Here is a 16,074-nt window from a genome sequence, read left to right as displayed (position 1 = left end):
CTAGAGATTAGAGCCTAAAAAAGTAAAATTATGTTCAAAACTGAAAACAATGACAAAAAATTCCCTTTGATATTTTAAAATGTGTTAAAAATTATAAAGCTATTTTTGAAAGATTGGTGAAAACAACTAAAAAGCTTCTCATGTTATTTTAAGGTTAAGTGTATTGACAGTCTGAGACAATGAATTTGCCTCCTGCCTAAAATGCATAGCCACCTCCACTCTGCTAATCCATGGCTACCTTTCCTTTAAATTTACCTCAGTGGTCGAGCTATAGTAAAAACCCTCTATACATTTAAACCTAGCATGAACCAATAGTACACAAATAAGTTGTATTTTTCAAAATTTTAATTTAGTAAGTTGCTTAGACTTAGAATAGTCCCTATAGAAACCATATTATAAACTGTTAAGGTCCTAAGTTGGTTCACACATGCTTTATTTAACCTATAATGTACAGAACATTTGGTCTGTTTAGACTTTTTTCAAAGCTAGTAACACACTAAAAAGAAAGCATATTTGCTGCCCTACTTCTAGACAGACTAACTCTAGCTCATGAATTTTAAATGGGGACAAAATTATTTCACCCCTTTCATGGGGCAGAAATTGGTTTCCTAAAAAATTGGTTCAAAAAGAAACTAGGGGACAAAAATTTAAAAATCAACCCCCCCAAAACTCAACCCTATCTAAAAATTTTTAAGTATCAACTGAATAATCTGTCTCTGTGGGTTAAATTCCTTAACTATTAATCAACCCCTACAGGTCAAATTCAAATTAATTTTTTGACAGTTTTATTTTTAAAAAATATTTTCATTTGACCTCTCCCAATAGACATTTATTTCAAGATACACTGCAGTTTATTACTGTCAACAGTTCCAACTGCTGCCTATTTTGCAACGAGTTAGTTCAGCCCGGTTCTACCATTCACTCCAACTCACAGGCTACACGTAACACTCAGCCTTTCCTTGGTTTCTGACACGCAAGTTAACCATAATCATCCCAACTTCTGTTTCATGCCACCTCTTAAAGAGCATCCCCAAGTCATCAAGTCCTACTGAGACAAACGGGATGCAAAGCGTAAGACTTGGATAGTTCACTGTGATATGTTAGACTAATCTGTGGCCTAAATGGTACATGGAATTTGGAACTGTACTAGTATTGGGAAGAGGTTTCAAAATGTATTAATGTACCAGTATTGGGAAAGAGTGCCAATTTTGAAAATCTATCGTTTGTACTAAAGAAAGCCAGGATTGTCAGGAAGAAGGGTCTTTTTACATTTCTAAAGAGAAGTAAGAAAAAAGCCAGGAGCCAGGAAAAAGGCTTCTTTACCTTTCTAAAGAGGGACAAACTGCCTCAAGGATGGTAGGAAATCCCAGATCCTGGAGAAGCAATTTTTTTTTCCCCTTTTTGGTGGTACTGGGGTTCCTGGAAGCTCTTCTCCCTCTGGGCTACACTCTCAGACCTACTTAATACTTTTTTTTATTTTGGAAACAGGGTCTCTTAAAGCCAGTGTGGCTGGCTTCGAACCTGCGTGATCCTCTTGTCTCCGCCTCCCAAGAGCGGGAATTACAAGCATGCACCACCACACCTGGCTTGGAGAAGCAATTTAACACATCTTGGAAGTGTAAAAAAAGGTGTGGGGCCTGTGTCCAGACAGAGCCGCCCCCCCCCCTCCGCGCGCGCCGGGGCAGATCCGGCTGGGATGGAGACAGGACCTGCCGCAGACTTGGTCAGGATAAGAACACTCAGCATGCGGGGTCTTTCGGTAAATTCACTCGATTGCCCCCCTGTGCCATCTTCTGGATGGCTTGGGGCTGTAACTATCTTCTGTATTTCTATCTTTTTAATAAACTTCTTTAAATCTTCAGCAACTGTCCAAGCTATGTATATTTATACTTAGCTCAGGACAAGAACCCGCGGTTTTTGTTTTTCTGTTTGTGTGGTTTGTTGGGGGAATTATTTCTCCCATCACACACCGAACATATTTCACCATAACAGGAACTATTTCCAATCTGTTTTGTTGTATGTTTCACAATAATTACCTGTTAATATGATGTTTTGACTTTTGGCTTTAGTATCCTTTAATACAAATATCCAGGGACAAATTCTTCAACTGAATATATATGAGAGAAAAATTGTTCAATTGATCCAAATATTATTCTCTTAGTAGTTAACTGTTCCCAACAAAGAGAACTTCAAGTCAAATTAATTATTTGAGCCAATTAATCTGAAAGTAGTTAATCTTTTAATAACAAATTAAGTTTAAGTTTTTTTCCTGAGGACATTAATAAAAAAGATGAGAAATACTGCTATAAACCTTGAAAAAGGCAAAACTTACATGTCTTCATCTCTTACCCTCCTTCCTACAGTCCTCCCCACCCCCAGCATTGCTCAAAATCAAAACTATCTTCTTGTAGTCACTCCTAATGAAACCTCTGATTTTCTTGATTCCTAAGGTCTCACTTTTGTTAGGAAAAGAACCAGTGACTCATCGGCCCTGAGGTATTGATACTTTTACAAGAGAAGTCAGGCAGTGTAGATGGGAAAATGCTGGGGATGACTCTGATGGTGGCGGGGAAATCAATGTGTTTTTGAAGCCCTGATGACTCCTGTAATTTGTTCATGAGGAAAATTTCTCATCTATACATAATAGGGCTGACAACAATCCTTTAACAAAGACATCTTTTCATTTGAATTTTCAAAAATTATTCAAGTAATTCTAGCCTCATAGCTCAAAGTAATGCCCCTTCTAAACAGTATATACACACATACACAAAAATATCACTGTGCACAACTTGTATTTGTCCATTAAAAACACAAAAAAGAGCACAAACCACTTAACAAAACATTTAGGGTATCCCAGCTCTATACGTATTACTTCCCAACTTACGACTTCTTCCATACATCACTCTCTCCAACTAGAACAAGAACTCTTCCATGCCCCCATTGATATGTCCCACACAGAGGCTAGGGTAAACTTAATCTGGATCTTAAGAAGGGGAGGTAAAGAAAATCAGAGAAAATGCCGCACGGCTCTCCCACCTATCCTTTGATAAGCCCCTGGTCATGTGACCCTATGCTGCCTAAACTATCTTGGAGGGCCTGGGAAGCCCATTATACCCTAACACAGATCTACAGGGACAAGTCAGTGTACTCTTGGCCCCTCCACAGCCACACTCCATCAGAAGCTAGACCTTCTTTTGTGTGTTGGGGGGGGGGGGCGTAATAGGGATTGAGCCCAGGAGCATTTTACCTCCAAGACATACCCCCTCCAGCCCTATTTTATTTGCATTTGAAATGAGTTCTCAATAGGTTAATGCGAATCTTGCTATTTGTTGAGACTGTCTTCCAAGCTGTGATCCTCCTGTCTCAGACTCCTAAGTACTGAGGTTACAGGTATACACTACTACATCCGGCTCTAGACCTTTTCTTTCTCCCAACCCGAACCTCTTCTAATGCCTCACCATCTATATTTTATTTTACAACTTATAACATTATTTTAATTAATAGTTTATTATATTACCCAGATATTCATATCCCAGACAATAACACGCCTTCCATACAACTTCTACTTCTGTTAATAACGATTTCTGGGATGCATCCTTAATTAACTAGGTGATTACTAGACCATCTCTACTAAGCTGTCATGTGTTTTACATCTCTCAGGTGTCTCAGGAATAGCTATCATCGCAATTAGAATTCTTTAAGTGAATAAAGATTTAGGTAGCCGTAAATGAAATATGGCTGAGAAAATGTACCTTTATCCCGCTCCCAAGCTCATGTTACAGAAAGCACAGCACCCACTTCCCCTTGCCAGAGTTCCCAAACGTCTTCCCTGCTGGCAAAAGAAGTAGGGATGAAGTGCCAAAGCCTGGGCTCGCTTTCCCTGGGTCCAGGTCTCCGAGGCCTCATTCCAAACATGCTCGCTTTCATTAACTTTTTTTTTCTCTTTCCAGTCTCAATATCACTTCACTTTAAAAATGTCTCCCTAATCATTTATTTATTACATAGTTTAAAATGTTATCTGAAAAAGGAAATCTGGAAATTCCAAGTACAGCTAATTTATGGTTACTGAGACAATACAGTGTCCATGGTTCTCAAAATAGAAGTCCTAACAGATGCTCTACAGGAACCAGGATACTTAGACAACTAGCACTGGTTCAGAACACCCGGAGTTCAGGACTTCTCTAAGGAGGTAAAACTCTAATCACAGAGCCAGGCGTGGTGGCACACACTTGTAATCCCCCACGCTTGAGAGGCTGAGACAGGAGGATTGCACAGGTTCGAAGCCAGCCTCAGCTACTTAGTGAGGCTCTCAGCAACTTAGTGAGACTCTGCTTCCAAATAAAATATAAAATAGGTCTGGGAGTATAGCCCAGAGATAGAAAAGCCCCAGGTTCCACCCCCAGTACCACCAAAAAAAAAAAAAAAACAACAAAAAAAAAACTCTAATCACATATCTTAATTTTCTGTGACACTGAGGTTTGTAGGCAGCCAAAAGGGGCATCTATATGCCTCCTGTGGCATTATTTAAATACAAACAAGTAGGGTATGGTGGCGCACATCCTTAATCTCAGAACTTGGGAGGCTGAGGAAGGAGACCAGCCTCAGCAATTTAGTGAGGCTCTCAGCAACTTAGTGAGACCTTTTCAAAATAAAAATAAGAGCTGGGCATAGTGGCACACACATTTGTAATCCCAGTACTTAGGAGACTGAGACAGTAGGATTGCAGGTTCAAGGACAGCCTCAGCAAGTAGTGAGAATCTCATTACCTAGTGAAACCCTGTCTAAAAATAAAAATAAAATAGGACTGTGGGTATAGCTCAGAAGCAGAATGCCTTTGGATTTGATCCTCAGTACCAAAATAAATTTCTAATTAAATAAATACAAACAACAAGGAAAAATAAGTTGACAAGATATAATTGTAGACAATTTTAAGATTACCAAACAAAAACTGACCATAAAAATATATGCTGGGATTATCATATGATGTATTGAACTTGAAGTTCTACTATATCTAAACTGCTCTGGTTAAACTGTCAATAAAAGAGCTCTGGACTTTTCAAGAAATACAAGGAAAGTAATTTCAAATAAGTCTAACTTTGTTCAAAGACAAAATTCAGAGGCAGGAAGAATACTTATGCAAAAGAGCATATTTACTGAAAATAGCATTAACAGTGTAAGCGCCATATTCCAGGCTACTAAATCATGATGTTTGTACTTAAGGTATACATACATACATACATACATACATACATTTCAATCAGAGAGCCAATCAATACAGTTTGAGACTATTAGGATGAAAATCAGCCTGGGAATACATGAAAGGGATGGCATTATCAGTGTATGACCTGGGGAAGGAGAGTTTCATTAAGACATAAATGCCAATGAGCCGACAGCTCCTGGCTGCCTGTGAGCATTGTTGATATACTTATTTAACAGTCAGCAAAAATGAAACCATCCAATGTGAACAGAGTCCATATAAAAAAATAATTAACATGTATGCACACGGTTACATATGACCATGACCATGGTTATGAAAGAGTCAAAGGATAGCACAGGTTGTTCTTCCTCAAAACAGATCATTGTAATCGAGGGGGGAAATGCAAGGTTCATTAAAATAACCTGATGCAAAAAGTTACACAACAATACAAAACATAAATTAGGAAACACTGCAAGGTCACATGTGACTATGTGCCAAAGGGACAGTACGATTGGCTTCCTGCCTGGGGTTGAGGTACTTTGGGAAAGCTCCGGAGAAGGTAAGAACTAGGTCTCCCATCATACGGCAATGATTATAGGCTCTTCAAATGGACAGATGGAAGGTACAGAGGCTCGAAGCTTGTAATTAACTCCAGGACATGAAAGGAAAGTATTAATAATCACAACTTTTAAGACAAAGTAAAACAAGGGAAGCCTCTAAGATACAAAAGTTAGCATCACTAAAGGATAACATGAAAAGGAAAAAGAGTTCCAAAGCATTACAGCTAAAACAGGAAATGACAAAAATGGAGGAATCTTTTTAAAGGCATTTACAAGGTAGAGATTATCTGAAGAAGCGGAGAACCGTGGGTGTGTTTCTCAGGAGACAGGAAAAGGTAGTCGGAGGACTATCAACATTATTTTAAGACCCACTGTTGCAGTCAGCAATAAATAATTACATAGTCAAAACTGCATTGTAAACCTGATGCAATGACTATGTAAGGAGCATGCTGGGGACAATGGTGGAGACAGTACAGCAGAGTAGGTATTGTTAGCAGCTGACTCTTTGGGCAAGACACTAAACCTACCTCTGGAAGTCTGGTAGGAGTATCAAATGAGATTTAACACAAGAACTCTTTAAAAAATAAAAGTAAGCTGGGTATGGTGGCACACGCTTGTAATCCCCGCACTTGGGAAGCGGAGACAGGAAGATCACACAGGTTCGAAGCCAGCCATGCTGGCTTAGGAGACCCTGTTTCCAAATAAAAATATAAAATAGGTCTGGGAGTGTAGCCCGAAAGTAGAAGGGTTTCCAGGAACCCCAGTACCACCACCAAAAAAATAAAATGAAAAATAAAAGTAGAATGTAAGTAAAAATAAAACATTAAAATCTGAGGCACAAGCCGGGCGTGGTGGCGCACGCTTATAATCCCCGCGCTTGGGAGTCAGAGAAGGAGGATCACGCAGGTTAGAAACCAGCCGTACGCGCTGGCTTAGGAGACCCTGTTTCCAAATAAAAATAGGTAAATTTTTACATTCTTCCAAATGTAAAAATAGGTAAATTTTTACATTTTTCCAAATGTAAAAATAGGTAAATTTTTACATTTTTCCAAATGTAAAAATAGGTCTGGGAGTGTAGCACAGAGTGTAGAAGGGCTTCCAGGAACCCCAGTACCACCAAAAAAAAAAAAAAAAAATCTGAGGCACACAGCCAAAGCTGCACTAAGAGAAAAATTCACACCCTTAAATGAATACATCAGTGTTATGGCTTGGGTATGGAACGTCCCCCAGAAAAGCTCATGTACTGCCCATGCAAAAGTGTTCAGAGGTAGCCAGGTGTGTTGGCACATACCTAAAATCCCCGTACTTAGGAGGCTGAGACAAGAGACGCACAGATTCCAAGACAGCCTCAACAATTTAGTGAGACTCTCAGCAATCTAGTGAAAAACACTGTTTTTAAAAAAATATGGTAAGGGATAGAGGTATAGCTCAGAGATAGAATGCCCCTCCCTCCATTCAATTCTCAGGGCCACCAAAAAAAAAAAGTGTTCAGAGTTGAATCAGGACTCTAATCTCATCAGTAGATAAATCCATGGATGGATTATAATTTCAACAGATTTACCAGGTGGTAACTGTAAACAGGTGAGATGTGGCTGGAGGAAGTAGGTCACTGGAATTGGGGGTATAGACCTGGACACTGTATCTGTCCATGGTGTGTGTGTGTGTGTGTGTGTGTGTGTGTGTGTGTCTGTCTGTCTGTCTGTCTCTCTCTCTCTGCCAAGAGATGGACAGCTATCCTTTGCCACACCATGACATTTCTGCCTTGCTCTGCCCATGAGCCGATCGTCTAAGACTGTAAGCCCAAATCAACCTTTACTGCTCTAAACTGTTCTTGTCAGGTATTTTGGTCACAGAAACTTAAAGCTGACTATAGTAGGATGATTCTAAAATTTATAAAGAAAGGCTAAGAACTAAAATAACTAAATTGTTTTGAAAATGAGAAAAATAAAGCAGAAGGAATCAGTTTGCCCTGTTTGAAGACTTATACAGCTACAGACTCAATACCCTAGGCTAGCTAATACATACCTCAGAAATAGACCCACTTAAGAATGCTCACTGACTTCTGACAAAGGTGTAACAAAAACTTAGTAGAGAAATGAAAGCTGTTTCAAATGGTGCTGGAGCAACCCAATATCCATAAACCCACAAGTGGCCCCTATCTAAAGTATGCCAGCTTAAAGAAAAATAAACTCAGAATCGGTGATGGAATTAAATGTAAACTGTAAACTATAAAACTTTAAGGGGAAAGAATAAGAGAAAATCTTCAGAATCTACAGGTAGGCAAAGAGTTCTTAAACTTGGCATCCAAAGAAAGCACAAGACATAAGAGGAGAAACTGACTGAATCAACTTCATAAATACTGAAGCTTTTTCCTTGCAAACGACCCTACCGAGAGAGAAAATGAAAAGACAAAACTACAGACTGAAAGCATTTGTCACCTCATACCTGTAAAAGAAATAGTATCTGAAATACATTTTAAAAAAGCTCTAACTTCAAAGAAAAAAGATTCTTAGAAATGTGCAAAATAGCCAGGAATGGTAGCACATGCCTGTAAGCTCAGTACTTGGAATACTGAAACAAAGATCACAGGTTCAAGACCAGCCTTAGCATTTTATCAAGAACTACTTATTTTATTAAAAAATGAACAAGGGGCCGGGCGTGGTGGCGCACACTTGTAATCCCCGCACTTGGGAGGTGGAGACAGGAGGATCGCGCAGGTTCGAAGCCAGTTATGCTGGCTTAAGAGACCCTGTTGCCAAATAAAAAAATATAAAAATAAGTCTGGGAGTGTAACCCGGAGGTAGAAGGGTTTCCAGGAACCCCAGTACTACCAAAATAAATAAAATAAATAAATAAATAAATAAGGCTTGGGGTGTAGCTCTAAGGTAGAATACTCCTGGGTTCAATCCCCAGTTGAGGGGAAAGAGGACAAAATATACAAAATAAATAAAGACACATTATACCAAAGAGATGGCAGCTATGAACCTGAAAAGCTGTCCCAACAACATTAGCCTTTAAAAACCACAATGAGATCTCTCACACACCTATCAGAATGGCTAAAAATAGGGACAACATCACCTGCTGACAAGGATGTGGAGAAACTAGACCTCTCACACACTGCTGTAGGAATGGGGAACGGTACAGCCACTCCACGTCAATTCGGTGGTTTCTTATAAAACTCAGCGTGTAATTGCCAGATGACCCAGCAACTATATTCCTGAGTCTTGAAGAACTGAAGACTTAGGTTTACATTTTGGATTATAGGAATGTTTACAGCAGCTTTATTCATGACAGCCCGGATCTTCGAAATGTAGCACATTCACACCTTAGAATACTATACAGTGTTCATCAACAACCTGGATGAATGTCTAGAGAACTCGCCATCCCAAAAGGCGGTGCTTACTTAACAGTTATGAGGCAACAAAATTATGGAAATGAAAACAAATTACTGACGATCAGAGGTTAAGAAGGAGATGGGATAGAGGACGAAGTGAATATGGTTGTAACAGGGTCTCCTAAGAGACCTCGTGGTGAGAAAGGTCCTCTCCACGTTCACTGGATCAAAGTCAATGTTATACTATGCTTTGATAGGTTTTGAAGAAAACTGGCTAAAGGGTACAAAGGACCTCACTATATTCATTCTTACAACTGCATGCCAAATTATAATTATATCAGAAAAACGCTAGACAACAAATAAAGGTCACCTCAAAGTAAGTGCCAGCAATTAACAAGAAATCCAAGATTAAGTGAGGTGCTTTTTTTTACTCAGTGAAATCAGTTTATAAACACACCTTTCTCACCCACAGGTGCACATGAAAACTGTAACAAAGCTGTCCAGAGAAATTGAGACTTCTCTAAATAAGTGATAAGTAGTAAGAGACCTGGGCTCAATCAGGGAAAAAAAATCCTTGTCGTAGCTCTAAAAAACAAACCACCTGTGTCACTGTACAGATCACCTCACCTTTCAGCCTGCACCCTGAAATGTACCTACAGTCCAAACTTCTCATTAGCCAGATTGCTAAAATCGGTAGTTCTCAAACTTTTTGTCTCTCAGGCTTCAGAACAGCGTTTATTTATACATTATAACCATTAACAGGTATAGTACTAGGAATTAAAACGAAAAGGTGTGTGTGTGTGTGTGTGTGTGTGTGTGTGTGTGTGTATGTTTGTTTCCCAGGGGCTTTCTACCTCCAGGCTATACTCCCAGCCCTATTTTATATTTTATTTGGAAACGGTCACACCAAGTTGCTGAGTCTCACTAAGTAGCTGAGGCTGGCTTCGAACCTGTGCGATTCTCCTGTCTCAGCCTCCCAAACCCTGGGATTACAAGCGTGCGCCACCACGCCCAGCCGGAAAGATGTTTTTAGAGGCAAGAATACACAAAGACTTATCCCATTGGCCCCCAGAAAGATGAAGCCTGTAGAAACTTCACCGTGTGGCTTGTGGAAACTTCACTGTAGCACAAGACAGAATGGGAATTACAAGGATAAATCACACCTTGGTATTATGAAAATAGCTGTGCCCACTTGGGAGAAACACCACTTTACTATAAAAGGAAATAAATATGCAAAAGTGATTTGAAAAGTTCAAAACACTGGACCAACCAGTCACATGTGCCTTTAATACACAAGGAGGCCAAGGCGGGAAAAGGAAAAGGTTCAAATCCTAATGGAGGGCAACTTGGACCGACATACAGTAAAAACCGGAGAGCTTTCTGCAAAGCCAGGGAAGCTGGACTCGGTCCCGGGAGCGTCACGGCAGCGCGCACGGCTGCACGAGAGCCGGGTTAATCGGCGCTGCGAGCTCCAGGACCGTTAGGAAAGCGAAGCACCCACAAATACCGTTCTGGACTTAACTTTCCCGGTCTGGGCAAAGCCGGGAAGCCTGGAAAAAGAACTTCCCCCAACTTCCCGCCTCTCGAGAGGCGCTGCGCACGGCGAGGGGGGCCGGCCGCGCGGCGCTCGCTGGACGGGGCAGAGGAGGACGGCCCCGGGCCCCCGGGCCCTGATCCCCGGCCCCCGGTCCCTGATCCCCGGCCCCGGCCCCCCGATCCCTGATCCCCGGCCCCCGGTCCCTGATCCCCGGCCCCCGATCCCTGATCCCCGGCCCCCGATCCCTGATCCCCGGTCCCCGACCCCTGATCCCCGGCCCCCGGTCCCTGATCCCCGGCCCCCGGTCCCTGATCCCCGGCCCCCGGTCCCTGATCCCCGGCCCCCGATCCCTGATCCCCGGCCCCCGATCCCTGATCCCCGGCCCCCGACCCCTGATCCCCGGCCCCCGATCCCTGATCCCCGGCCCCCGGTCCCTGATCCCCGGCCCCCGGTCCCTGATCCCCGGCCCCCCGATCCCTGATCCCCGGCCCCCGATCCCTGATCCCCGGTCCCCGACCCCTGATCCCCGGCCCCCGCCTGCCGAGGGGCGCGGGCGGCGGGAGCCGGAGCCCGCCCGCTGGGGCGCAGGGAGGCGGACTCACCCGGCGCCGCTCCTCGTCCGCAGCGGCCATGGCCCCGGCGGGAAGGCGGCGAGCTCAGCCCGGCCCGAGCGCGTCCGGGCGGCGGCGGGGCGGCGGGCCCGGCGGGGCGCAACTGGCGGGCGCGGGTCGGGCCGGGCCGGCGGGGACCCGACGGGAAGGCGCGCGGCCGGAGGCGCAACGGCGGGGCGGGCGCGGGGCGGGGCCGAGCTCGGCGGCCGGGGGCCGGCCGGGGGCCGCCAGGCGTGGCCCGCGCTCGGGAGGACGGCGACGCGTCAGCGCGGGGAGAGGGCGGCTGCGGGGCACTTGGGACATGACGACGCCGAGGCCAGGGGAAGGGTCCGGACCCTGGGAGCCGCGGCGACCCGCGGGGACAGCGATTGCGGCCCCCCGCGGAGACCGGAAGTGGGCGTGGCCGGTGGCGGGCGGGAGCCGAGATTGCGGCCCGCGCCGGGGCCGGAAGTGGGCGTGTTGGTGGGCGTGGCCTGTGGTGGGCGGGGTCGCAGGGGCGTGTCCGCCCGGGCGCGGCCCCAGAGAGGCGGTGGCGGCGTCCTGGGGCTGTAGACGCCTTTGCGCGGTTCCCGCGGAGCCAGCCGGATTCCACGGTCTCTAAGCGCGCCACTATGGGGCCGGGCTGAGCCGCCAGCCGGCGGAGGAGCGTCGCGGCCGCGGATGGAGGGCCCGGCCGAGCCGGTCCCGGACGCGGAGCTGGGCCCCGAGGTGGTGCTGCGCTTCCTCGCGGAGCGCGGGGGCCGGGCCCGGCATGCGGAGCTGGTGGAGCACTTCAGGGGCGCCCTGGGCGGCGAGCCGGAGCAGCGCGCCCGCTCCCGCGCCCGCTTCAAGGAGCTGGTGAACGCGGTGGCCACCGTGCGCACGGATCCCGCCGACGGCGCCAAGTACGTGCACCTCAAGAAGAGGTTCTGCGCGGGGTCCGCGCCGCCCGAGGCCGCGCCCCCCCAGGACCCGCCCCGCATCGAGGTGACCGCCGCCCCCGAGGCCCCGGAACCCCCGGCCGGGCCCGGGGAGAGCGGCCTGCCGGCGGAGGACCCCGGAGCGCTGCCCGGGCAGGGCTGTGAGCCGAGCCGTGGGGAGCCCCCGGCCGGCGCTCAAGGGCCCCCTCAGGGCGGCGGGGCGCGGAGGAAGAACTCGAGGCGCGGCGTCCCGGCCCCGGCGCCGGCCACCGGGCCCCGCGAGGACCTGGAGCCCCCTCACGGCGGCGAGGAGCCCGACGGAGGCGGCCTTCTCGGGGGGCCCGCCACGCCGAGGCCCGCCCGCCAGAACTTCCGGGACCTTGTGATGGGCAGCTCCCCGCAGCTGAAGAGGGGCGTGTGTCCTGGGAGCCACAGCCCCGGGAGCTCCTCCGGGGGAGGTCGCGGCAGAGGCGGGGGCGACTCGGATAGCGCGTCGGTGGCTTCGTCGTCCGCCGAGGAAGAGAGTAGCGGTGGGGGCTCGGTGACCCTGGACCCGCTAGAGCACGCTTGGATGCTCTCGGCCTCCGACGGCAAGTGGGACAGCCTAGAAGGGTTGCTCGCCTGTGAGCCGGGCCTGCTGGCCAAGCGGGACTTCATCACGGGCTTCACCTGCCTGCACTGGGCCGCCAAGCACGGCAAGCAGGAGCTCCTGGCCATGCTGGTCAACTTCGCCAACAAACACCAGCTGCCGGTGAACATTAACGCCAGGACCAGCGGGGGCTACACCGCCCTGCACTTGGCAGCTATGCACGGGCACGTGGAGGTGGTGAAGTTACTGGTAGGGGCCTACGACGCAGATGTGGACATCAGGGACTACAGCGGGAAAAAGGCCTCTCAGTACCTGAGCCAGAGCATCGCCGAGGAGATCAAGAACCTGGTGGGAGCCCTGGATGAGGAAGATGGGGAAAGCGCCACTGGCAGCGGGGGCGGTCGCTGGAGGCTCTCAAAGGTGCTCCCTTCGCACCTCATTACCTACAAGCTCTCTCACGTCCTGGAGGATGTGGGAGACCATCACCACCACCACCCGGCTGAGGGGTGGGCTGGAAGCAAAGCAAAGGATCCGGGTCGCAAAGCCTCGAGCAGCTCTAGTGGTCGGATAAAACCCAGACTCCACAAAATCCGCTTCCGAACCCAGATCATCCACACCACACCCTCTTTCAGAGACCCAGAGCTGCCGTTGGAGGAAGGGGAGGAAGACGAGGAACGGTCTCTTAAAGGTCACTCATCTTCCTTCAAATTAAGACCAAAATCCAATGTGTTTGGGTAAAAGAACTTTTAAGATGAATAAGGTTTGCTAGATACGTATGTTGGTAAAGGAAGGAAGCCCAGAAAAGACTGATGCTAAATCGTGCATTCTTAGTGAGGGGTTGGGATGGATGGGGAGGAATTCCCTTCAGGCTACCACTCTGGAGGAATGGATTTCTTTTTAAGTGACTGATAATACAGTGAGTTATGTCTCTTCTCTACTCCACCCCTCTGACCTGAGGCTCCTGCTTCTGAGGACTAGAGAGGTATCCGAATTGGGAGTCAAAAATGATGACCCCGAGTTCTTTGCTTCACCATCACCAGCTACCAGGCAAAGGGAGGAGTGTCACAATTTTATGTATCTGGTTTTCTAAGTGGTTACTCCTCCATGAGCAACAATAATTGCAGACTGTAATGAAACTGGTAATATTTCTAAATGTGAAGAAAACTACATGTTGCCCCGTTTTCATTGTATTTGATTTTTAAGGTACTACTGAAGGTCAGGTCAGAGTTGAGATGTAAAAGTACTAATTAGAAAATAATGTGAGTAAAAATGGGAATCCTTTTGGTGTCCTGTTTGTATTTTAGGTAGCAGTTCAGTCGTTTCTAAAAAGGCAATTTTAGCTTTAATCACTGAACTAAAGAATTAAATAACATTCATTCACTTTTGAGTTAATCTGTACTCTGCTTTCCACCTATCTTAACACCACTACGCTCAGTGTTATGGTATATTATTAATAACTCTACAAATTCTTTAAAGAGAAGAACACTCAGCAGCTTATGGTACGTTTAAAAATATGTTTTCCTATTCTGAAAGTCTAAATTTGCTAGAGTCTGCGGGGAATCACATAAACTGTTGGTTCTGTTTGGCATATTCCTAATGTGCTTAGGCAGAATTACTTAACAGAAACCATTTCTGGTGTAGACAGTTAGAAAAAATAAAAATGGCGTAAATATTAGCCTATGCTTCTGTGAAGTAATTAAGTCAACTTAACGATTCTCGTGTAAGAGACTTTATTTTACTAATACATTCATAGTCTCTATGCTTTGTAGCAACATTTTGCAAATGTTTTAAAATGCTAAATCTTTAAATTTTCCTACCTTTCTTTGAATCTCTTCAAAGAACTATGATGTAGTTACAGAAAAGCTGGGTTGTGATTTTGCCCAGTTAAAAATGGCACTTTATAAAAGGAAAAGAGGAGAGATGGAACTATTTCTATGTTTAAATGCTGCTAGCTATTGAATTCCTTTGTATATAAGTGAAAAATGCCATTCATTAAAATACAAGATTTAAGTGTGGTTCATAACTACATTTCATTCACTTGTATTATAGTGAATGGCTTTATAATTACTTTAAATTTTAAACTCACAAGCATATTAAGTCTTCTTGTAACAAAATTAGGAACTTTTGAGGGATTAATTTTACCAAGTCTTTGCCCTTAGTATTTTTGGTCTCCTGATGATAGAAACCCAAGTTGCTATAGCCTACAAGACAGAGAAATGAGAGAACAGCCTGTCGAGCGGATTGCACAGAGCAGCATCTGGAGTTCTTAAGTGCTTAATTTTCCAAGTCTTAGAAATTTGACACAAACTTACATCTGTTTAGATAGCAGTTGGATCTGCTAAAGATAGATGAAAATGTTTGCATAAAATACATAAGCTGTTATCCATTTGTGTACCTTTACTTTTGTTTTAGGATTTGGGAAGTGGGCATGTACATTTGAGAAGCACTCTCGTCCACACATATGGATTAAAAAAGTCTAACTTTGTGTAACCTAAAATAGGTTCCTTGAGGGTGAAAAGCAGTCATTTGGTCTCAGTCTCCATGTTACCTGTGTCTGATCGAGAATAAGCTATAACTTCCCATTGAGAAATCTTCAATTTCATAGATAAAGCTAAGGCACTTATGGTAGACACTTTAGAGCCATCTAAAGTTTCTGTTGAACAGCCAGTATTAACTCTTGCAGTGTATCTTGGTAACTAATTGCACAGAGTTTATGATTTGCTAGGGCTTTGGAGATTGGCAATGCATCATTTAACTTGTACTCACACTCATCTGGTGATATATTTTTGATTTTCAAAAGCCATTCCTCAATAAAATTGCTAGTAGCATTCCTTGTTGTCATGTGCTTATATGCAGTAAGTAGCATTTTCAGCTACCAAAGTCTACATTCCTCTTATTTTTTAATTTCCTAGTCACGATTATTAAAAAAGCAAATGATTTGTGTAATTTGATAGACATAAGAGTTGGGCCTACTATTAGTGGAAATATATATATCAAACACTTAGATGTTTATGACATGAGACTGGTTTAAAAATAAATATGTCCACGTGTTTCTTATAAGTACACTTGAAACTAGTGAATGTCACTATTTTGTGGTAAGTAAATGCAGCTAGCCTATATAACTTAAAAATACGGTACTAGTTTATTCCTGCCTGAAATATTGGAGTCTAAGATACCTTGTCTGTTGCTATTTTTAAGTAAGTGAGAGTTTGGGAGGCTGACAGTGTAAAATCTGTAAGTCTGTTTTTGTCAAAATAAAAGGTTCACACTAAAAATTTGTCTTTGAACTGCCTAAATTTTGTAGTACTTTAGCCATCTTATGTGTACAGTGTTTTACAGTTCACAGA

The 16,074-nt window shown here is 45.1% G+C and overlaps 1 protein-coding gene across 1 annotated transcript; it reads left to right on the top strand.

Moving 5' to 3' along the window:
* Positions 1–11,899: 11,899 nt before the first annotated feature.
* Positions 11,900–13,465, top strand: SOWAHC (sosondowah ankyrin repeat domain family member C; the record flags this gene model as incomplete). The annotated part of the gene is made up of 1 exon (XM_080711579.1): positions 11,900–13,465. The coding sequence occupies one exon, from the start codon at positions 11,900–11,902 to the stop codon at positions 13,463–13,465; it is 1,566 nt and encodes a 521-aa protein (XP_080567705.1).
* Between the last annotated feature and the right edge of the window lie 2,609 nt (positions 13,466–16,074).

This window comes from Muscardinus avellanarius (assembly GCF_963383645.1).
Source record: "Muscardinus avellanarius genome assembly, chromosome: 15".
In the NCBI taxonomy this organism is placed as follows: Eukaryota; Metazoa; Chordata; class Mammalia; order Rodentia; family Gliridae; genus Muscardinus; species Muscardinus avellanarius.
The sequence above is the reverse complement of the archived record's forward strand: the minus strand, read 5'-3'. Positions and strand labels throughout refer to the sequence as shown.